General features: G+C 39.6%; 1 protein-coding gene across 1 annotated transcript in view; it reads left to right on the plus strand.

Moving 5' to 3' along the window:
• btbd8 (BTB domain containing 8) overlaps positions 1-24,917 on the plus strand; it is a 47,975-nt gene that overhangs the window by 21,858 nt on the left and 1,200 nt on the right. The window contains exons 10-18 of the mRNA XM_052130744.1: positions 13,283-13,385; positions 14,463-14,645; positions 14,734-14,907; positions 16,176-16,305; positions 17,337-17,398; positions 19,332-19,935; positions 20,867-20,954; positions 21,082-21,203; positions 21,376-23,250. Coding sequence (XP_051986704.1) covers positions 13,283-13,385; positions 14,463-14,645; positions 14,734-14,907; positions 16,176-16,305; positions 17,337-17,398; positions 19,332-19,935; positions 20,867-20,954; positions 21,082-21,203; positions 21,376-23,250 — 3,341 coding nt within the window. The remainder of the gene's footprint in view (positions 1-13,282; positions 13,386-14,462; positions 14,646-14,733; positions 14,908-16,175; positions 16,306-17,336; positions 17,399-19,331; positions 19,936-20,866; positions 20,955-21,081; positions 21,204-21,375; positions 23,251-24,917) is intronic.

The raw sequence follows: 24,917 nt of genomic DNA on the forward strand, positions 1-24,917 counted from the left end.
CCCCCCCTCTACTGTTGTAAGACTATATTGTTTACTTTATACCAAGCAACACATTTTTTTTTTCTCTAGTGGTTATGCTTTTGTCCATTTGCAGACAGTTCTTCAGATATAAGGGGTCATATCAGACTGTGGTATTTCTAGTCCACTGACAATTTATTTTATTCTTGATACCCTTGATGCTCCAAAATGCATATAAAAGCAGTTTAAAAGTAATCCATAGGTCTTCAGTGGTTAAATATATATCTTCAGAAGAACAGATCAATATTTAAGTCTGTTTTTGCCATAAATTGCAGTAGGTTGCGGTTTGCACAAAGAATGTGAATCACTAAAAATTTAATCTGAAGAATGTGAAAGTGAATGTGGAGATTGGTAGTAAAAAAGTACTTAAATATTGACCAGTTTCTCACCCACACATCATATCGCTTCTGAAGATATAGATTTAACCACTGGAGCCTTATGGAATACTTTAAAGGGGTCATGGCATGAGGAATAAACATTTCCTTGATCTTTTGACATATAAGAGGTCATTGTATTATAAAAGCAAACTCATCTGGAATTCGTGGAACTTGTGATGTCACAAGGCCCAAATAAATCTTCATATGCAACGCATCATTTTCCATCATTGCAACCTTTGCCCCGCCCACAAGTGCTCAGTCAGTAACACAGGGGAAGAGGAAATGGACCTGTCATGGGAGATTCATCTAAAATTGACTTGCTCAGGACACCTTTATGTGCCTGTCTGGATTTAAATATTTTTGTACATAAACATGCACTAAACCAGGGGTGCCCACACTTTTATGTGTGATGATCTACTTTTAAATTACCAACTCAATAAGATCTACCAACTAAAAAAAACACAGTTTCATTTAAAATAAGAAAATGCTTGTTGGGACTACTGCATGTATCCCTAAATGGAATTCATCTTCCAATTAATAAAAAAATATGTAATAATGTTCAATGTTGATATCATTCAGTTTTAAAACTAAACCCAAAACACCTACAGCACAATAGATTACAATAGCCAGGGCATTTACCTTATTCTGATGATGAGTAAATATTGACCAGGCGAGGTTTTGTTTGTCTGATTCCATTCAGTTTTGCCTAATCCGGGCAGTAGTATCGCAATTTCGTGCTCTGTTCTCAGAAGTCCTTGGAAGGCGAGTATGCTCAAACCTAGTTGTTATGGCAACTGAATAAACAAAACATCGCCTGGTCAATATTTACTCGTCAAGTGCAAGTCAGACAGAAACTAAAAGAAGGAAAGACATTATATTTATTTTTATTAAAATGTAACGAAAGTACATTTAAATTTTGTGCGAGCTACCAGCATTGCCTTTGCGATCGACGTATTGGGCACCCCTGCACTAAACCAATGGCTTTGACAGTTATCATACATCTCACGCCACTTTTAAAAGACACTATGATAAGTTATAACTCTAAACCCCAATTGTGCTTTTCAGCTGCGCTGTCATGCTGTTGTGCTGTTTTGAAGGAGTCTTGGACCGTTTTTGCACCCATCTGTGCTATTTTTAATTGTAAACCATAAACATGGATGTCTTTGATCGTATTGGTGCCTCTTCACACAACTCCGGTGAAGTAGGCCACGTTTTAAGAGCATACAAGCACAACTTTTAAAAACCTGCCTCATTCTGCTGCTGCCACTGGATGGGTAAAACACATGCAGTCCTGTGTGTAAACAAATACAAAATATGTGACATGTGAAGACCAATGTCTCTGCTTTGGCAAACCAAACATTGTAGATTGTATTACAGTCAGAGTATGATTTAAGCTTTGCAAAGGAACTGTTATTGAAGGATGGGGCAGTTTAAACTAGACTTGCCATGATATTATAATTTTCACACCGGTGCGGTGTTCACGTTCAAACTGACTAACACTGGTATTACCTTGGGTTGGATGCTATGTGGTACTATGGGGTAATTGTCGTTAAGCAGGTTTAGGGTTAAGCCTACACAATAATGCAAGGCAGCTTGATTTCAAACTTTGTATTCAAATGAAACTGAAAAACATTTAAGTGCAATTTAAAATGTGTGGTGTTAAACTTTTTGAAAGAAGTGTTTTAACAGTTGTGAGGGGCAACATCTCTTTGGTAATGAACCTACTTAATTCGCGCATTCTCTACCGGTTTGGTATCTCACTGTCTGGGCAAATTCATAACTTCTTTTTCAATGTGTTTTTGTATTATTTTATGATTTAATCACAGATGTATAGGCTATATATAAAGTGACCCTGCAGTTGCTCTCACAATGAACTGCTCAGTGGAAATAAAGCAAACTAAACTCCAAGCACCTCCTGAGCTGAGATGGTCTGAGGTCATTTGCAGCATTCTCATAGACGATACTATTCTTGCAAAACATTTTCAGAAGACTGAAACAAAGAAAGAGTGAGAACTCTTTACATACACATGTTCCACGAGACTGCGTGCCTCTGAACAAACAGCGTGTCAGATATGCGCATAGACTGCTTTTCTGTTCTCAAAAATGTCATAAAGTTTCTTCAAATGCGTGTCTGTGTGTCTAACAGCATTTCTTGTGTCATTCTCAATCCGAGACGTCTTACAGTTACCCACCATGTACATTATATTTGCTACCTGCAATTAAATGTCTTCTGTCAGTGGGCGTACTTCGCTGCCTGTGTAATTTGATACGTTGGTAAAGAACATCTGGCTTTCAATGCATTATTTAGGTTCATTTATCATGAGATACAAACTCTTCATCTGGCAACTATTCTTTATTTAAGGCTATTCTATTCATTAGGCTATTGTATTGTTATTGAAATTCCATTCATAATGTTTCCCCCCCTTTGCCCGGCATAATATTTCACTCTGGTGTTGTTCCTTGCAACGAGTAAAAATGTACACCGTGACAACCCTAGTTAAAACACTATTGAACAGCAAATCCGTAAGTAAACAATTTTATTCAAGAATATTTCTTATGTCATGACTGTTTAATATTGTATTGTGCTGCTTGAGTGAACAGTTTAATATATTCAGATGAAATGTGTTGGGTGTATGTTATGTGCTAACCCTGAAATGTAGTGTGGAGTTTGTTCATTTTCTTTGAATTGCATTTCAAATATAGCTGTATTGGAATGGATTTTTTTTTTACTGTCTTCACTGGCTGCTCACATGCTGAGTCTCTCTTGTGTGGTTTGATGTTTGACACCGGTTCAGATGACAGTAAGAGAGTTTTTCGGGTGATGCAAAGAGATACGGCAGCTTGCCCATATCTCTTCCTCAACTGGCTCACCACTTGCGGGTAAAGTCTCCATTCTCCATACAGTAAAATCCGCTCCTGTGTTTATAACGCCCGGAGACATGCGTTGCACGTAATGAACAAGCATGCACTGCTCCACACAATCATTTTCTGTAGTAGGATGTGCATACGAGTCGAACGTGTACCTCCTAGAAAGAGTTAGTTTAGACAACAAGACTTGAATTAAAACACTTTGTAAGCGGCCTCTTCATGTAAAATGAGAAACAGCATGTTTCTGCACTTGTAACCCTTACAGTTCTGAAGTTGTTTTTATAGATTTCCTGTTTCAGTGGCATGCCCAAAATTAAAGGCCCCTATAACTCTACAAAATAACAAAAACAAAGATGCCCAATTGTTTGGTATAAGTTTAAATAAAACCTTTCTATTTTTTTATGATATAGATTATCATAAATTGTCACCCTCAGCTCTGAAGAAACTGCTGAAAAATCACACCAAAAACTTAAGCCAAACTAATAAATAATTACACATGCAAATACAACAATGACTAAAGGTATGTTCTCTCTGCAAAGCATGCATTCATGAGTAACAAGATCTCATTCAGTTCCATTCTGTGTCATTTGAGCCAGCATTGAATCTGTGTCTTGCACATGGCGCCATACCCTGGTGGCCAAGTGTAATTAAAGTGAAAGATCCTCTCTGCCCATATTTGGATGACTTTCACCTCACCAGCAGGCCAATCTGAGCTTAAAGGTTTAATTGAGTTTGCTGTCAAGTGCAATATACTTTTTAACTGTCACATCCTTAAACAAAAGCATCTATGTAAAACCTGCATTAAACTGCAACTGATTCACAAAACAATCTGTGCTGAAATCCATTGCATAAAGGTCGGACTAAAATAACCAGGGACCATTTTCTGGACATTGTCCATATCTTGCTCTTATTGGTAGTTATACCAACTGGCATTGATTGTGAATGAAAAATATATTTTGATTGAAGTATGTGGTTGTAAGATGTGTTTTGGTAATTAAATGGCTAAAATCTAATGAGTAGTTGTACACAGTGGCAACATTTTCTAAATTATATTAACATGCATCTGTCCTCTGCAAAATGGACACCAAGAAAATCTAATCTTTGAACTTTTAATAATACCATTACTTAATTACTCTTTCATTTGAACCCCTTCACTCTCCGTGCACTGCAGTTAACAAGCTCAGAAAGCTGTAAATGTAGGTCAGGATTTTACAATGACTTTGGAGACAGAAAGAGTGCGTGCGTGCGTGCGTGCGTGCGTGCGTGCGTGCGTGCGTGCGTTGTATCTCTGATGTTTTGGAGCTGCTGCTTCTGCTGCGGGAGTCATACATCAGAAAGAGAGGTTTTCAGAACAGCTTCAATGATCTGATTTTTTGAGGCCAGTCCAGTTCCATCTGAAGCGGCAGCCCCTAGGTTTAGTAACATACTGTAGATCAATGGAACAGTTATAAATGAAAATCATTAACTTACCCTTATATTGTTTGAAACCTGAATCTTTTTTTTTTACACCTAAAGAGATATTTAGCAGAATTTCCAGGCTACTTCTACAAAAGTAGAAGTAGATTTATACTGTAAAGCTAAAACACACACACACACAAAACAACAAGAAAGCAGTCCAAATTACTATATTGCAAAACTTAATAAGTCATAAAATAGTTTGTGTGACAAATAGAGCAAAATGTATCTCGTTATTCACAGAAATTCTTGCCTTATATGGTACTTCTCTGTTCTTTTTTTTTTATTATTTAAATTTTCATCTTCAACTTTTTGGCCCTCTAGACGTAATTATTTTTGCAGCAAAAGTGACAAAAGACAATACAGTAATACATTAGACACAATACATACAAGATCTCTTAAAAGGAGACACCGTCCATAAAGTGCAAAATGCATAAATACACAATTTAAATCGATTTCAATGGCACAAAATAGGCCTTAATTCTCTTGGACCTGACCCCTGGTACTCTGAATTGATGGCCTGATGGCAGTACCTTTAACTCTGTATGCAAGGGATGGAATTAGCTTTGTTCTTACCCATATTCACTCCGCAAAAAAAGAAATGTCCCTTTTTCAGGACACTGTATTTTAAAGATAATTTTGTGAAAATCCAAATAGCTTAACAGATCTTTATTGTAAAGGTTTTAAACAATGTTTTCCATGCTTGTTCAATGAACCATAATGAATGAACATGTACCTGTGGAATGGTCATTAAGACACTAACAGCTTACAGACAGTAGGCAATTAAGGTCACAGTTATAAAAACGTAGGACACTAAAGAGACCTTTCTACTGACTCTGAAAGATGCCCAGGGTCCCTGCTCATCTGCATGAAGGTGCCTTAGGCATGCTGCATGGAAGCACGAGGACTACATATGTGACCAGGGCAATAAATTGCAATATACGTACTGCGAGACGCTTAAGACAGCACTACAAGGAGATAGGAAGGACAGCTGATCATCCTCGCTGTGGCAGACCACGTGTAACGACACCTGCACAGGATCGGTACATCTGAATATCACACCTTCGGGACAGGTACAGGATGGCAACAACAACTGCCTGAGTTACACCAGGAATGCACAATCATTCCAGCAGTGATCAGACTGTCCGCAATAGGCGGAGAGATGCTGGACTGAGGGCTTGTAGGCTTGTTGTAAGGCATGTCTTTACTAGACATCACCGGCAACAACGTCGCCTAATGGGCACACTCGCAGACTAGCGTTTATTGTCGAAGAAATTTACTTAATGCAGCTGGTGGCCACACTAGATACTGACTGTTACCTTTGTTCAGGGACCCATTATTCCATTTCTGTTTGTCACATGTCTGTGAAACTTGTTCAGTTTATGTCTTCGTTGTTGAATCCTTTTATGTTCATACAAATATTTAGGCATGTTAAGTTTCTTTTTTTTTTTTCCTTTCTTTTTTTATAAAAAGAAATTTGGCTAACTGGGCCTGAGTCTAAGTTTGCATGCCACTTTTACGAGGCTACTCAGTCTGTTTTAGTTGGACAAGGTGAGGTTTCCATACCATGCAACCATACAAATTTTAAAACAGATTCAGTAAAAAAAAAAAAGTTATTTGGATTTTCACAAAATTATCTTTAAATAATTATCCTTCAATTTCCTAAAGAAAAAACAGTCGCTGTTGAACTTTTTTGCAGACAACATCAACATTAGAACCGAAACACAATTTGTTGTCAAAGTTCCTAGATATTTAGAATTGTCTACAAGTCCAATCTCTTAAACTTCAACCTCAGTCAGAGAATCACCATATCCTTTGTTTTGACCACATTTAAGAAAGGAAAGATAGGCTACAAAACCATCAACTACGTGTCCATGATCTTGATCCTTCCCCTGAAGAAGGCTCATTATCACCGTGTCATCAGCATATTTAATAATATATCTGTTCTCATGATGGCTTTGACCATCATTTGCATACATAATACATAAAAGGGGGGATAAACAACAGCCCTGGGGTGTACCAGTCGAACAATATATCTATTTAGAAAGTACACCATTTACCCTTACACATGGTGTTCTCTTTGTTATAAAGTCCAAAATCCAACCAATAATGTTTAGGTCAAGTTTAAAAGTTTTTACTAACTTTTCAAAACATTTAATAACTAATGAAGTAAGTGACACTGGCCTAAAATCCTTAAGGACCTTTGTAGTACTAATGATTGCAACAGGGACAGCTATGGAGTTTTTCCATATCTGAGGAACTCTTTGTAGCATAAGAGACTGTGAAGAAATATTGAAATATTCCACACAACTGTTCTGTACAAGTCTTTAACACTGCCTCCAATAATATCAGAGCCAGGGCTTCAGTTTGCATTGTTGTGAATGTATACTACCATAATGAATATTTTAGGAAATTCACGTGGGAGGTAAAAGCAGTTCAATGTTTGGAAGACATAGTCTTTCTCGCACAGTGATGTTTGTACACCATCTGTGTTTTATATATTGCACAAGCACTCTCCCCCACCTTGATTTTTCCCTGTTACCTCCCTGTCCCGATCCAAGCGAATGGGGGTACTGAAACCACCGATATCCAGAGAAGAGTCGAGGTCCTGCAAAGTAAGCCAAATCTCTAAGGATTTGCAACCAGGCAGGCATTCTTATAATCACATAGATGTTTGACATTAGTCTACAATTCGTCAACCCTATTTCTCAGTGACCGTATATTTGCAAGGATTATCAATGGAAGTGATTTTATTTTTTTATTTTTTTTATTTATTCGCTTGTTTAGTTTTTTTAACTCTTGCGCACACTCCCACGTCTCCTTGCGCAGTTTATTCTGCATTGACTTTGACTTTTCCTTTTAGTTTGTCCATGTCCCGATTCGATATCTGTTCATCAGCAGGAGCTCAAAGCAGTATCCAACTATCCATGTTAATATCCAGTGCTGGATAACTCCATTGCAATCACAGTAGGAACTCACGAGAGTACTGGAGTCTCTTTGTTTGGGCATACTGCTGATGGCACACATATTTGTTGATGAGAATAGCCAAAATAGTCCAATAAAATAACTCAATCTTGCAAGATCTTGTACATGAACATTAAAAATGTTTCACTCCTCCTTAAACACTCACATTTAATACAGCAACAATACGTTTTTGTAAAAACGGTTACACATGCAAGCACAAACTCACACCTGCTACGGGTCACCATGAGGGCAGCGCACGGAAGATAGATTTTATAGTATAAATCACTGTCTGAATCACTTGTTGTATGGGAAAGAGCAGCCTGGACCTTCTTCTAAGTATGTCCTTATGTGTTTCTTTCCAATTAACACATTTTATTGATTCCAACACATGAAACAGAAAAGCAAAGCATAAATGCACAGCATCAACTTTTAACCCTCATTATTATTATTTAGGTCAGCTGCCCCACTTCATGTCAAACACCCTCCGGTTGCCCAGCATTCTATATTACTTCTCCTCAAATGCTGCCACCCCGCCCATCTCCTTGCACCACTCCCGAATTGAGGGCAAACCAGTCAAATTCCATCTCCTCAGAATGATCTGTCTACCAATCATTACACTGGCTAGGACCCAATTTCTTATGTATTTATCCCCTATACCAATGACCGCCCCATCGCCTAAAATACTGGGCAAGTCTGGGGCAAAATGTGTGAGTGCACAATATGTCACAAATAAAACTCTGAACCCTTAACCAGAATTCTTAGATCTTAACACACCACCAAAAAGCATGAGTTGTGTCCCCATCTTCTGATTGGCATCACCAGCAGGTGGGTGTGTCTTTCAGACCAAGCCTATGATTCTATGAGCCCTCTAGATTGTAATGTAAAATCTTGATTTGATACTTGATTTGATACTCACTTCCAGAGTATCTGCCGCTTTAGGGGGGTGTACGCTACTCCCAAAAATAGTGCAAAGCAGGTGGCGCAGCTGTAAATACCTAAAGAATTTAGACCTGGGAATCCCAAAGTGTTGAACCAAATTTTCAAAGGATCTCAACTCTCCACTCCCCTATAGGTCACTGAGCATATTAACCCCCCTCACTATCCACTCTGTCCAGCAGAAAGGGGACTTAAGACATAACTTTGGGTTTAGTCATATGCTCGAAGCTACATTTAAATAAATAACCAAATTAAACACTCTGGAAACTTTTGCCCATACCGCATGCAAATGCGAGATAACTGGGTGTAATTTAACTATTCCGGTTAGTTTGATAGAAAGGCTTTGAAATGGCAAAATAGGGGCAATAAATTCCTGTTCAATACAAAACTAGGGAGGGGCTCTATCACGTGGAATCGCCAATTAGCCAAATGTCTGAGACTGAATGCATAATAATAATAAAACAAAATCTTGGGTAGGCCTAGCCCACCTTTGTCAATCGGCCTATCCAACTTACTGAAATGTAATCTGGGATGTTTACCATTCCAAATGACAGACTTCACTATGCTATCAAATTGCTTGAAATAAGAGAGGGGGATATCTATAGGGAGAGATTGTAGCAGTTAGATGAATTTTGGAATACAATTAATTTTAATAAAATTAACCTTCCCAATCATAGATAAATGTAATGAAGCCCACGTTGCTCGAACCTTTTTATTAAAGGGTCCAAATGAACTCTAACTAAATCACACAAATTTGCTGGGAATAAAATACCCAAATATGCCCTGTTTGGGCCACTGGAAGGTGCCTGGCTGAAAAGATATTACCTGGCAGTAAGTACACTGTCAGAGCCAAAGCTTCGGATTTGGACAAATTAACTCCTGTATCTTAATTCTGTGGAGGCAAGGCATAAATCTAGTAGGGTCTGAGACAAATAATAAAATAACGTCTGCATAAAGCAAAAGCTTGTGCGCCACACCTCCCATCACCACCCCTGGAAAATCATCCTACTTTCTTATTGCTGCTGCTAATTTTTTGAGGGCAAGACAGAACAATAATGGAGAAAGAGGGCAACCCTGCTAGGTGCCCCTATCCAGAGTAAAATAATCTGAAATTAATCCATTAATTTGCACCACCTCTACTGGGTGTCTACAAAGTAACTTAACCCTTTCCAGCCTGAGCCCAAAATTCAGAAAATTCCATTCTGTGCCAGAATATGGTATTTGTATCCAAATTCATATTATGTTCATATAACATCACACACCTGAACTCTATATGCCATTTTGAAGAGAAGAACTAGGGCTTTCAAATTATATAAATATATGTATGATTATTTAAGGCAATATTAAAAAGTGGGAGGCACATATACACACCGTTCACCTGATTTGGATGTAAATACCCTCAAATTAAAGCTGAAATCTGAAATTCTGCAGTTAAAGCAGATCTTGTTCGTTTCATTTCAAATCCATTGTGGTGGTGTACAGAGCCAAAAAGATTAGAATTGTGTCGATGTCCCAATATTTATGGACCTGACTGTATATCATGAGTGGTGCCAGCGGCTTGCAACATCCCTTCAGGATCTTTAAAAAAAGCCCTGATCATTGACGTTAGGTGCGTAAATATTAGCCAAAATAACACTTGCCCCTGAATTTCTGAAAGTTAAGGTCTGAAAGGTAAGTTCTGAAAATATGCACGTCTACTTGAATCCAGCTATTGGTTGAACTTTACTATGAGTCGTAGAAGCCCCCCTCCTGTCCTTTTCCGGAAGAGAAGGGGGAATACTCGTGGATTCGCGTTATGTGCACAAATGCAAGTTTAAACACACATTTATAATCTAGCGGTCAAACTTGCGCGAGGCGATTATTTTTTTTTTTTTTTTTATTTTTTTTATTTTTGTTGTATGTGAACGCACCATTACTCAAGCCAGCACTAAAGAAAACATGTCCACCCCATCTGCACAAATATTTCAGCTTTTTGCGGGGAAAGATGCGTTTCTTATGCTTAAGAAGAGAAATAACCCAACCCATTCACATTCCACGTGGAGAGAGACAATCCACTCATATTAACATTTGACATTTTGACACATAAGAAAAAATTGTTTGCATGAACTTGAAAATGCTGTGGTTTTTCCAAGAAAGCATTCCTTTACTCCTCCCCTCGTGTAACACAATGTCTTTATAGGATGATCTCAGAAATTTGGCCAGAATTGATCGGGTCCTGTCTCCCTCTGTAGATCAACGAGCTGGAACCCTGTTAGCTCGCTCAATTCCCATCTTATTGCCTGCTATGTCAAGCAGATTCGGAAAGAGCCCACCCAAGAATTTGACCGTATCCTGTCCCTCTGCTCCCTAAGTGATTCGGCTATGGTTTTCCATGTCCTCCAACTTCTCCCAGACACGCTCCAAATCCACCTTGGATTAGTAGATAATTCCCTTTCCGATGACTCTAGATCAGGGGTGCACACACTTTTTCAGCATGCAAGCTACTTATCTAATGACTTACTCGATGTGATCTACCTACTATAAAAATGCAAGACATATATTTATTTATAAATACATTGACAATTTTTTATGTGTACAACGTATGCTGTGAACCTTGAATAACTGCATGAACCCATATTGCACAATACAACTGTGTAAATATTTTGTCATTAGCCTACCTTACTCTGATGACTTGCAGTGAATGGAATCAGTCAGGGATGCATAGTCTGGACAGTAGTTGCTGATAGCCAGCCTCAAGCAAACTTCCAAATGATCATCAGTCATGGTGGAACGGTATGTGGACTTAATGATCTTCGTGTGTGAAAAAGCTGACTCACATAAATAAGTGGAGCCGAATAATGCAGTCAAGGAGGTGGCACATTTCCTCATGTTGGGGTACTTTTCCTCTGTGAGTAAGTTCCAGAACTGAACTGACTTCAGCTCAATGTCGGCTTGTAGTGTCAAAATCTCATCCTCCACTCCAGAAGAGTTCAGGTGAAACAGTGTTGCAATTTTTGATGCGAGTGAAACAACTTCAGCATCTTCCCGAAATGGATGGCACATGAATGGCACATGAATGTAGCGATTGGCTCGATTAAAGCAAAGTCTTGAAAGCGTTTGTCAAACTCTGACAGACAAATGTCAATCTGCTCTATGTAGCGTGCACTGTCAAGCTGCACACATGACTTCCCTTGCGTCTCTAGCTCTGACACGAGAGCTCTCGAAATCGTTGCAGGAATTTACCTCGACTAAGCCACCTCACGTCAGTGTGTAATAACAAGTCAGAGTGGTCGCAGTCAGCCTTCTCCAGATGCGCACGGAATAGCCGTCTTTGAAGAGATCTGGCGTGAATAGAACAGGCGATCTTCGTTGCCACATCCATTATCTCTTTCATGTTTAGCATTTTTGAGCATAACGCTTGTTGGTGTATTATGTAGTGGTAATTGAGGAAGTCCGGAAAATCATCATTCTCCCTGCACTTGGCAATAAATCCATTCAAGCGACCAACCATGGCGGGAGCTCCGTCTGTGGTGATAGACACCAATTTGAACAATGGGAGCTGGGTTTTCTCGATAAAGTTTTTGCAAGACTGAAATATGTCTTCTCCTCGTGTATGTTCTCTCATGGGCAGTACAGTTAACAGCTCCTCTTTCGCAGTCATATCGGTAAACGCCATCCGAATAAAAATGCACATCTGGGCTGAGTCACTCACGTCTGTAGACAGCTGCAGTGAGAAACTCTCGCAATCTGAGATGTCCTTCCAAAGTTGCTGGGTCAAATCCTCGGCCATGACTTCACTGCGCCGCGAAATTGTAGTTCTTGATAGCTGGAGAGCTTTGATCGAAAACAGTATTTCTGATTTGTTTTTAAAGTCTCGGAACAGCGAGTCAGCTGCTTCAACAAACACTTCTTTTACCATCTCTCCATCTCGGAATGACTTCTTGTTCTTGACAATGAGGTGACTCACCCGGAATGACGCTTCAGTGGCTGCCTTCGCTTTTGTAGTTCACTGTGAGAAAAATGACTGCTGTCCGGACAACTGGGATTTTAGTTCTTTCACCTTTCTCCTTCTCAGCTCGCTTTTTGGAGGAAAGTCGGTGTCGTAGTTTTTATGAAGTGTCCGAAAATGGCGCTCCACATTCCCTTTCTTAGGTATAGTGATGGAAGACTGGCAGATGAGGCAAACGCACTTTGAAAATGACATGGTGAAAAAAAAGTCCTCCTCCCACTCCGTATGGAAATGGTAAGTTTTAGGCTTCTTACTTGGTCCAGCTTCTTTACTCATTTTTAAACCCTTTCTCAAGTTCAAAAGAAATAAATTGGAGGCTAACTGGGCAACTCGCAAGCTTGCTAGAGTTTTGCAGCACTTGGCACCATTGCATGCGTGGCGATGACTGGCTGCCCTGTATGTCAATCAAGTGACAAATTTTATAGCAAGGATGGATGATAGGCTGACGACTATTTTTTTTAATGCCATGCGATCTACCCACACTACCTTTTGCGATCGACCGGTAGATCGCGATCGACGTATTGTGCACCCCTGCTCAAGATAATCGTTCCGTTTCTCGACATCCCCCACTCTTGTAACCACCTTAGAGAATTTTGTCTCCATGACAGTGATCAAATTTCTTGAGTGATAATTGCTTGCACTCATGGATGTGTGTGTGTTTTGTTTCAATTCATAGGTGGGTTGCTGAGCATTTTGTGAAGTGCTGGTCAGAAAGGAATTTTGCCCTGCTCCCTCCAGAACTACAGAGAGAGTGCCTCAAAACTGTCACCAAAAACATGGTGTGTAACACATGTGTTTACTTGGCTATCTACTGTAAATGGGAACATACCATTACTTCTATTGTTTTTATGTAAAGCTTATTATCATTTCTATAGACTAACCTTAACCCACATCCTAACCCTACCCCCGAATAATTTATTTTTTAGAATAGAAAAATAAGAAAAGGAGTATTTGCCTTATTTATGAATTGATTTTCAGTTAAGGACATAACTAAAGCAGATTTTGCTCTCTTTTGGGAACAGTTTTGGACTGTACAATCACACATTTATCCACAGGCAACAACACCCTCTTTTCTCACTTTTCTTCTGTTTCTGACTTCAGCCTACATAATTACATTAAGATGATCTGTGGTCTCACATTTGAGAATCCTTTTGACTACAGTGCAGTTAGAGGCCTTGATTGAGAATGTATTTGTGTGTTATAGCCACAAACAACTTTTTCTATCTTTAGCCATATTCTGGCAGTGCCCAAAATTTTTTCAGACACACTCGCACACAGCCAGACCTTGAGCAGCTGCAGTCTGCCAAGTGCAGTTGTATAACATCGGGTTTTCCCCCTCTTGATTTCCAGCCTTGATGTGAAGTATATTGAATTACACTAGGAAATGTGCAGTCTCTAACAGTGCGGCCAGTGTGAGTCAGAGGAAGGAGGGATGATTGACTCTGTGTGAATGACAGTGCGTGTGTTTGTGATGATGGTTGTTGTGTTCTAGATGGTGTACAGCTGTGTTTTATGCATCAATGTTCACAAAAACAAATTGTACAGTACGACCAGTGTAGCAGGCCCAAAAACTAAAGAGTTATCCGTTTGAATCAGTCTGATGAAATATCCATCAGTGTTTACTGAAATTACATCAGACTCACTTAATGACTTGATGTTTTTATGACAGTGTGTCATTTAAAAATATACATCCACAAATGATGATTGTTATTGAAATACATTGTATTTTAAATTACATTTGAATTCAAATAAAATCAAATTCTGTAGGAAACATTGATGTAGATTATGTTTTGTGTTTTGTTATGGACGAAATTATTAGTGGTGGAGAGTGTGTGATGGTGTCTGTTGTGTTTCAGACGGTGCAGAGTGTGGTATCTGTGCTGTGTGGCAGCGAGCAGCTGATTGGCAGCCTCCCGGAGGTGAAATGGGCAAAGCAGGTGGTCTGTCTGGCCAGTGAACTGCAAGAAGAGTGTCTGCAGATGATTGTCACACACCTGCCCCAGGTCACACATACCACTGCCTTCCACAACCTCAGAAGGGTACGAACTCGCAAATAGAGTTATTAATGTTCAGAGATGTATTTAGATATAAAATCAGCTTTGATAGTCAGATGTGGATTGTTTTTAGAGAGAGGAGTTCACACGTGACCCCACTCTACTGAGGAAGGTGTGTGGAGCCGTGCGAGAGTGCATAACCGTGGAAAACTGCTGTGACCTCTTTACTACCATGGATCAGCTGAGTGGTGACCCAACAGATGTAGACAATCTGTCTGATGACAAAGCCAATCAAGACGAAGTGGAGGTAAACAAAGAAACAAAACACTGAAAACCTTCACTTAATTAGTCAGGGATTGAGCAATCTATGTTAAAATACATTATAATTATTATACAGAATTTCATTGACAAAATGACAAAAAGTGTCAGATGAATGCTAAATTGGTAAAAACACACAGGTTAATATAGAATTAATCTTTTTAAATAAATGTATAACTTATTTATCTTCATTGGATTTGCAAATGTTCAATCTGTTTTTTAGTAACGAAATTTGCATTTCCTGAAGGAAATACAGTAATAGTGCATGCAAGACTGCAAAAGAAAAGTGTAGGTAAGTCAGAGAATTAACACATGACACCATTGCAATGTAACTGCAGCTACATTATTAAATAGAGAAAATGGAAAGACCAATCACAATTCAGTATGCTAATAAATGCAAGAAAGAAGACTATTCACAATTCAGTATACATTTTTATAATGATATCATCGCTTTTGTTTGTATGGCAATCATTTTATAAATAAAAGTAAATTGGAGTGACTTATATTTGAGTCTGTATGCTAAGAGGTTCAAGCTGAATTAATTGTGGTGAAAAAATGTTGCACTCTAATTTCAATTCTGGGTGCACAAATTCCCATGCCTCTCTCTGAGCTGCAGTGAGCTGTGTGCCTGCAGCAAAGGTCTGTTGAGGCCAGGCCTGGGCCGGATTACAGTAAATTGACACTTCGAAGTAGTAGAGATCATTGTAAACAACTTCACCTTACCAGCTGATAATTCCTCTGTTTTTTCTTCTGATTTTATTTTTCTCTGCACATCAGTTTTTCTCTCTCATTTTGAGTTGATTCACATTTCAGGGGAAATGGCAAGATGGATTAGGCAGAGTAAGACTAAGAGTCATGGGTGTGGTCATGTGTAATCTGGTTCTGTGTCCGTTAAAGAGGATGGGAGGGTGGGACAGAGGGAGAAATGAATCACAAATGGAAAGACCGTGGCAGAATAATAATATGAAAAGGGTTTTAATGAACATTCAGTGCAGAAGGCGGAAATCCAAGCCTCAACTGTTGACATCATCCATTTAATTGGAGAGGATCCTGTTAAGGATAGAGGGAGGCAACGGCGATCGGTTGCCAGGACAACAAGCCTTTGAAGCAGCTGCAGATTCGCTCCTGTGCTCCTGCTGTTGTATCCACCCACCCTCCTTCTCTTTCTCTCTCTCTCTCTCTCTCTCTCTCTCTCTGTCTCTCTGACTAACTTGCTCGCTCATGCTCTCTCTTTCACTCATTCTGTTCCTCCGGTAGCCATTCAGGCGTGAGCTGTGTTTGTTGCGCAAGAGGCTCTGGACCTTCCTGCTTCAGTCCTTCTTTGCAGTGCGACACACACAAGGATGGGACACGCTACAACCCAGATATCGGGAGAAAATACTTGCAGGTGAGGAGAGAGAGACAAGGTAAGGATTTAGCAGTAAAAAAAAGACAAGGAGAGCCATTAATGATGAAAATTAAGTTTAAAGAACAGGTGATTGAAGAAAGGTATAGATGGAATTGGAAGACTAGGAGTGAAAAATATGTTCAAAGAAATTAACAGCTTTCTGTGGAAGCTGCGGTTTCAAAGCCAAGCAGCATTCAGAATGTGCTGGTGTTTGTGTGTGGTGGGGGGGGGGATGAAGAGCTCTCTTTCCATGATTGGTGTGTAGCCAGATGTTGTGAGGCATTGCCTTTTGAATAATCTCCAGCTTCTGATGATGACACTTGTCAGTCCATCAGTCCATCCCATTGTAATATGACTGTGATGCTTTGATGACGGCTTTACCATTGACGGCTAGAATACTCCACACACAACACATTCATTATTTCTAGAAGGGGTTGGGGAATTGGTCCAACCCTTCTTTATTGTTCTGGTTCTGATTAGAGACTGTATTCAAATTGACCTTGTGTTGTCCTGTTTTACATGTGGATACACAAAGAAATATATGCTAGAACATAAATAATGCATTGCTATGATTGTTAAGATCATGATTACATTCTGCTTTCTCAAGATTCCCCCCACATACTGCAATGCTTGACACACTTACATAAATGCCTTCAAATGTGTTTGCAAAGAATTCTACATGCAATAACACAAACACTCAAGCTGCATTCCTTCAGAGGAACTGGTTGACAGCAGTGTTCTTGAAAGTGGCGCTCCATTGCAGCACTGGGAAGGAAGCATAGATTTATTTATTTTTTGATGATGATGATATTAGGGATGTACACACACATCCAGATCTGAAGCAAGAAATCAGTGGCACTCTGCAATGCTACACTGCTATTTTCACTGATTGGTGTTGTGACATTCGTGTGCTTGATTGAGGAAATGTTTGGGAAATTGTTATTACGCTGGAGAGGATGTTCTAATTAACTAAAGATGTCTGTAATTTAAAATTCTGTGTTTTCTCTTCCTCCCTCTGCCAATCCTCTCAGCTGCTCTTGATAAAGGTGACTGCAAAAGACTTGGAAAAAAACCTGTGCTCACTAGCTCTCAGGTAATCACTTATTCTGGTTTTGTTTTTGTTTTTTTTTTTATTTATTTATTCTGTAAAATGTATTTATTCTGGAATTATACATCCTCTGTAAGGTCTGCTTTTGTAAGATTTACTTTTACTGAAAGACAAACTGATTGTCTACATTGGCTGTAATGAATATAATAGCTCATTGTCATGTCAATACTGTCTCGCCACAGCAACCTTTAGGTCGATTCAGAGAATGTGTGCTGCAGCTGTCTCGTTGGGAAATCATCCTAAAAACTTACATTTACGGCTGATCTCTGGTTTAACTTAAAGCTTAGTTGATTATGAAAGGTTCTTTTTAATGGGAATGAGAATTATTCTTTTTTCATTCAGAAATTTTAGTAGAGAATTGCTTTGCATAGTAGTTTGCAAGAGCCCTGTCACCTAAAGGTGATAGAATAATATAAGCTATACAACTGTCATTTAATAGACACAATGACATATGCATATTGATGTTTAAGCTTCTTCATCATATCTCTTAATGCTTGTGGCTACCAATGGGGGGGGGGGGGGTTTGACTTAAAGGTGCAGTTTGTAACAATTTTCATGTAATATTTGCCTTTTTGCCAATGTGAGAACAGCTTTTAGCACAAATTAAAAAATTAGCCCCTTCCAGACTTCTAAGGTTGCCTATTAAAGCCTGTAGACTGATTTTCATGTGAAGGGAGCAGGCAGGTTTTGCCTGGAAAATCTAAAGGATGTGACGTTTATGTGCGCTTCACTGAGCCTTGCCTTAGTAATAGCTTCTCTTCCGCTGTTCAACAGCGACAACAAACTGCAACACTAGGTAACTGTATCTTAGAGATGGAATCCAGCAAACGTCCGGTTCCCAGCACAACACACTACAAAAACTGAAAAAATGTATTTACTGAATCCCATATGGCTAAGCAGGAACGTGGTGGAGCGAAAACTAGAGTGAACATCGGCAGGGCACATACCTGACAACATTTGGGCACCAAAATCCAGGAGTCCACTGCTGGATGGCAAAGGCAGGCTAAATACAAATTGTGCTGTTGTGATTCAATGTGCTGAGTAACGTCATTTATCCCTTCGTGTCCGATATTAAAATCAGTGAGACACATTGCAAAATGCGTGGGCATTGTCGATATGGCTTCGAGATATGAAATTAAATTCTTCCATCCAGCTGTTGTTAGCTTTACATGTGTATATATATATATATATATATTTTTTTTTCGCCAGAGCACCACCTGAGTCTTCTGCTCCCATCTACCAGTGATGCTTGATTCAACTTCCCAGTCCCCATTCAACTTTGATGCTTGCATTTCGCCTGCTAACGCTGGCGAATTGCAAGTTACCTTGCTTCGTAACTTTCAAATAATTTAAATTATCTTCTCTTTTTACTAAATGTCAGGTATACAGGATACATTTAAGCAAATACACTGGTTTCTTGATGGTAGTACAACATATGACATACAAAGCAACATAGCAGTGCAGTGCAACTGTAAACTGTCTGTTATAGTTCAGTAGTATGTAGCTCTATGTGTGTATCAGTATGCTATGTTAGCGGATAAGTAGTTTTAGTTTAGTCTAAAAGTTTGTAGTTAAACAATCATAACAGTGTCATTTTAATTATGCTACCTCATCTGTCAGCATGATGCCAGTGAATCACGTTCAGTCAATTTGTACGTTACGTAATTGTTGTGGCTGATACTCGATCACGTCCCTATGGAGTGTGTGCACGAGCAACGGGTAGCTGGCTGCTGTTCACTTAAGGGCCACAGGTGTCATTAATAACAAGGGTTTTTGAATCTTACATACTGCATCTTTAATCCAAAGGTAATGTTATTTTACTTTGACATGGAGTTGCATGTCTATGATGATTTGATTTGATAAACAATGAGCAAAGACATTATAGTTTTCTTTCTCTCTTTTCTTACTCCTCTTACAGAAGCCTGCAAAATGCCTCTCAGGCTTTTCATCTCCATGTGATAGTCCTACTCACCGTCCCATTAAGGTATCACAGGGTCCACGTGCTTCCCCTGCAAGACTTGTAGCTGCAGCATCAGGCACCATGAAGTCTGATGCTCTGGGGCCAACAGCTCACACGGCTCCTGGTGGAAAAACAACAGCTAGTAAAAACGTCTCACTTCAAAGCAAGAATGATAAAGTTAAGTTAACTCATATACCCGCTAAAACCAAGACTGCATCCCCTGTTAAACCAGTGTTGAATGGCACTGGTGGTTCAGGCACTCAGAGAGAGAATTCCACCACTTTAGGTGCCCGTGGATCGTCCACAGGGAAGGTAGTGCTGGACAGGAAGCCCAACCCTGGAGCACGGCCAAAGTCTTCCCCTGCGGATCTTGTGGGTGGCCAGACTAAAGCAGGAAAAGTCCAAAAAAGCACAACGTCAGGGAAAGATGTGCCTCCGGAATCATCCACTGACAGCACCAGCAATGCCCAACATGTCCAGAATACCCCCTCCAACTCTGGCAGCACCTCACCAGACAACAGCATTGGGAGTCCTTGTGACAATGGCCTCAGTACAACCACAGGTTTGCTGCAGAATTTACCTTGATTCTTTACCCTCTTACCCCACTCTTTACCCTCTTACCCCACATCAAATAATGAAACTTGCCTCTATCATCTTAAAGTAGTCCTTGAGCTCAGCCTACTGATCTCTTGGCCTGTGTTAGGACTGGATGCTACCTGAAATCCAAAACCAGTAGAAAAACAAGCCTCTACCACAGCTCTATAGTTGGTATAAGCATGACTGTGAAGGTCCATGGTAGTCAAGAAATTACATTCAGATACTCTTTGTTTGTTTGTCCCTCTGTAGGTTATTTTCCACCATTGGGCCAAACAGTTAGTGTTGCTGAGATATGCCATTCTATTGCAATCCGTACCACTCAACTCGTCAACTGTAGTCCTGTCAAAATCTAGAGGGAAAAATCTAGAGGGCTGTCTTTGCTATTTTGTTTGGTCTCACAGACTGTCCCAATTTTCCTGCTCATTAGCAGGTGTTTGCCTGGTACAGACTCCTCTGTGACTCAGAGTGGCTGTGCTCAGCAGAGAAGGTTTTAGCTAGGTATGCCGGAGTTAGCTCATCATTAAGCTGCTTAAACCTACTAAAACTGTACATGCCTGTTCCCTTGCTCACAGATCTTAAGGAATGTAGGTGCAAATAGCTCACAGATGCTGCTGAATATAAACATTTCCTATTTGGTACAACTAATATCATCAACCCTCAACACAATGCTTATTTGATTTCTTTATACAGGGTTGATGACGGAAATGTGATGCTGTTTTGTATAATTGGATTATACTGAAGAAAAAAATATATATTTCAGAGATGCACAGAAAGTATTTAATTATAACTACAAACATTTAATATTATCAACATTACAATTATTGATGCTTAACGGACAGTTGTTGTGTTTTTCAGACTGGACTTCTAAAGACTCAATAATTATTTTTACCTGTTAGGTCTCAGGTCTAAACTTCAAGCCAAGGCAACAACAAAATCTTGTCTGACCAAACCTGCACAGAAACCAGACACTGACACATCTAGCAGGTGAGTGATTTTGTGAACATACCGCTTCTCTACTTTTTTCATCTAGTTTTAATAAATCAAGACATTTTTGATTATTTTTTTTTTTTCAGTTGATAATCAATGTTTGTCCTTCCATGTGTTGCTACAGCCCCACAAATAAAGCAAACAAGGCTAAACCCACCACAGCCAAACAAGCAGGACCTGGAATTCCTGCAATTCGCTCAGATCCAAAGAGCAGGGTCACCGTCTCAGGGCTTGCAGAGAACAATGGTAAGAAACATTCAGGCTGATGATAGATAGTTGCAGCTTTTGTACATTTATGAGAATTAATTTATTACATTTTAACTAGTAGAAACTATACGATATCTTACCTATCAAAGTATAAAGGCTGCTGTGTACGAAAATGTTACTTAAAATGGTATCTGTTACTTCTTTCAAACAGCTGCATCCAGACCTGGATCAGCCCTTAGCTCTAGAAAGACTGCCTCCCCCAGAAAAGAAGTAGAGAAAGATATGTCTAAACCTTCAACCACTAAGAAAACAACAAAAGCCATCCGTGAGTCGCCCAGCATCAAAGCTCCCACATCGTCCGCCAAGCAGTCGCTCACCTCCACAAACAAAGCAGGACCCAAACAGAAAGCCTCAGAAATATCTGCAACAAAATCATCTCCAAAATCAGTGGGAACATTCAAAAACTCAACTTCTGCGGTCTATAAAAAGCCAGTGGCTGCTGTAAAAGATTTGGTATCTAGCCCTAAACACTCGGTATCTAAAAAAGTATCTCAGCAGTCAAATCCAACTTCTACTAAAGGTAAGGCAAAAGGCCCAGAAGTTACTTCATCTTGTGTGGAGAGTTCCACAGCTCCTTTATTTGTAGAGCAGAATTCACTGCTCAGCCCAGCCATACTACAGCCAGAAGCAGTGCTGGAATCAGTCTCCCAAGCTACAACAACAACTTCCACTAAGGGTCATGATTTGGATAAAAGCAGTAATCCACTGAGTAAACTAAGCACTACAGAGGAGACGATTAAGTCAGTGACCCTAGAAACACAAAACTATGTGAACTCTGTAAAAATAGATACTTCTGGACAATGTGAGATGAGTGAAAGTAAATTTGTGTCCAGCCATACCATTCCTCCCTATCTCTGTAGACCAGAACAGGGCCTCAATTCCAACTCTTCAAAGGATTCCGACCTCCCTCCCGATACACCGTGCAGTCTAGGTAGCATTGAAACCCCCCTAGAGGACTTGTGGAATGGGCTTCATCCTCAGGTTAGCCCCGAGTCCGAGTCTGTCAGTGCCACCACCTCTTCTGATGACATAAAACCACAGTCAGAGGATTATGATGCTGGTGGCTCGCAGGATGATGACTGCTACTCTCACGAGCGTGGTGTTTCTAAGTGCGGGACAATGCGCTGCTCTGACTTCCTGGGTCGCAGCAGCAGTGACACCAGCACACCTGAGGAGCTCAAGATGTACGAGAGCGGTGCTGGACTACATGTGGAGGTGCGGCTTAGAGGACGAGAGGCTGAAACTACAAGTGAAGAAGAGGGGGGGCGTCAGAGACCACGATCATGGATTAGAAAGGATGAGGTGCCAATGGAGGAACCCTGCGAAATGGATACCACAGCAACAAATGTGAAGAGTGCACAGGACCACCGACTTTTCTCCTCTGAGGAGGAGGAGGAAGAGGAGACTGAAGATGAAACATCTGAAGTTGAGGTACTGCCAAGAGGAATGGCTCCCCCAGTAGAGCCATCTTCACAGTTTCAAGGTATTGTTAACCTGGCATTCGAAGATGCTGTGGACCAAGAGAAAGAGCAGCTCGAGTACCAGTCAGCTTCTAACTTCCGCCGTTCTATTTTGCTCTCTGTGGATGAGTGTGAAGAGCTTGGATGTGAAGAAGGAGGTGCCAAGACTCCACCAAACCAGTCAGGTGATTCCATGACACATGGTGATGTTTTTGACAGTGATCCACACTACTCCCATACCGACTACTGCTCCCAGCATTTAACAAGCACAGTGAGCGGCAGCCATATCTCTAACAACCAGGGAAATGCACAGGATCCCAAACCTGCGGTATTCCTGACAAAAGTCCAGGAATCTCCACAAGAAAATTGTGTGCCAGATGCCCCCGTGCTAGACAGAGACATCAGTGACCTACCTGCTCAGGAGCGTCCAAGTCACCTTGACCTGCGGCTGGCAGAGAAATATGACAGTCTGCAAGCCAAGCATATAGACAGCAAAAAAGCTGACTTACGGCTAGAATTAACTGAGCCGCAGCTGACTGTGTGCTCACTTGCACACTCTCCAGCAGGTAATGTATAATGTTAGAGACCCAGACTTCAGCCTCAAATAAATCTGCCCACAGTCTCCCATCTTGACCCATTAAACTCTAATATTCAGACAATACCTTTAATCTCCACTCTTTTTTTTTAATGGGGTACATCTTGATAGCTTATTCATTTAGATAGCGCACTACTACCTCTTCCCCCTTCCTTTAATTATTTTCATTAAATTTGTACATTTTGCTCTCCAAAAATTCAATAACCACAAAACGAATTAACTGTCTTCACTCTGAGGCAATATACCCTAAACTTCTACAGTTTACAAACATCATATTTCCGCCAGTAAACTATTTATCTGCATGTGGTGTAGTATGCTGAGTCAGACCATCTGTTATGTGGCATGGCTGGGTTGCTACAGTTGTACCAGTGCACTTTAATTTATAGACAAGCAAGTACCCAGTATTTTTTTTATATATATATATATATATATATATATATATATATAGTATAGTATATATATATATATATATAATAATATATGTATATGTATATGTATATGTATGTATGTATGTATCTTGTCTTTTTTGTAAGATATTCCATGAAACATCTAAACTGAATAGTCAAAGACCAACTAATTTATTTGTTGACTTCTCCATAAGACATGCAAAAGACAAGCACTATGTGACTTGGCCATCAAGTTATATATATATACATGCACAAATATACAGTGAGCTAAGCTTCCTTTTAATACTGCACATAAAGGACCATCCTTACCACAGAGGCCATGATGGTTTGAATGTGTTAAATTGAGATGTTTTTTTATACTCAATATCAATGTTGAGTGTGATGCTGTCTGATCTTTGGGGTCTGTGTCTGTTTATTAGTCATTTAAACCGTAAATTCTTGCATGATTACACTAGGTTTTATTATTGTTTTTGGTAATTTCCCATCTATGTTTGTATCCATTTTTGTATGTCTGTGTTTTTGTTTTTTCTTTATCTCATTCACAATATACCATACAGTTGTAGTTTCATTAGGATCTAGTAGGTAACCATTATATTTTTATTTTATTTTATTCAGTGTATTTCTGTAGAATAAGTAGTGTTTTCTGTATATGGTGTGTTTCTAGAAAAGGTCTTCCTATGTCTCTCTTTTTTTCACCCTTGTATTGTTTTCCAATCACTGTTAATGGTTTTGCTTGTTTCATCTTAATAAGAAGCATACAGTATCATGCATTTGCCAAGTAAAGCAATAAGTAGTCTTTTGCCAGAACGTCCCTCCTTTTTATGTTTAGCTCTAAGCATAAAAATAAACTTTCTGGAAAAAACTTTAATTAAAATGGTGCTTGCTTGCTTTTGAGTGTATATATTTAAGGAAAAAATGCTCTGTGTGATCGGAACTAAAGAGTATTTTTATCCTTTGTTACTGAACTTGAGTTATGCTAGAGATACAGGTGCTGGCAAAAGCATGTTTTTCACTGTTACAGCACTTGTGGAAAAAAAGAGACACATTCAGTTGTAGGCTTTCCTGTGCCTCACCTTTATGGCAGCCGTCCATCCTTATCAAGTAAGACTTGTTCCATGAATAACTTTGAATTTGTACATCTGGTTAATTATAAAGCACTTGTCATTTAATCAAATATATCTTGATTAATGACAGTGAAAACAAAGTGGTAACTAACTAAGATATCATTTAT

The sequence above is a fragment of the Xyrauchen texanus genome, chromosome 7 (assembly GCF_025860055.1).
Source record: "Xyrauchen texanus isolate HMW12.3.18 chromosome 7, RBS_HiC_50CHRs, whole genome shotgun sequence".
In the NCBI taxonomy this organism is placed as follows: domain Eukaryota; kingdom Metazoa; phylum Chordata; class Actinopteri; order Cypriniformes; family Catostomidae; genus Xyrauchen; species Xyrauchen texanus.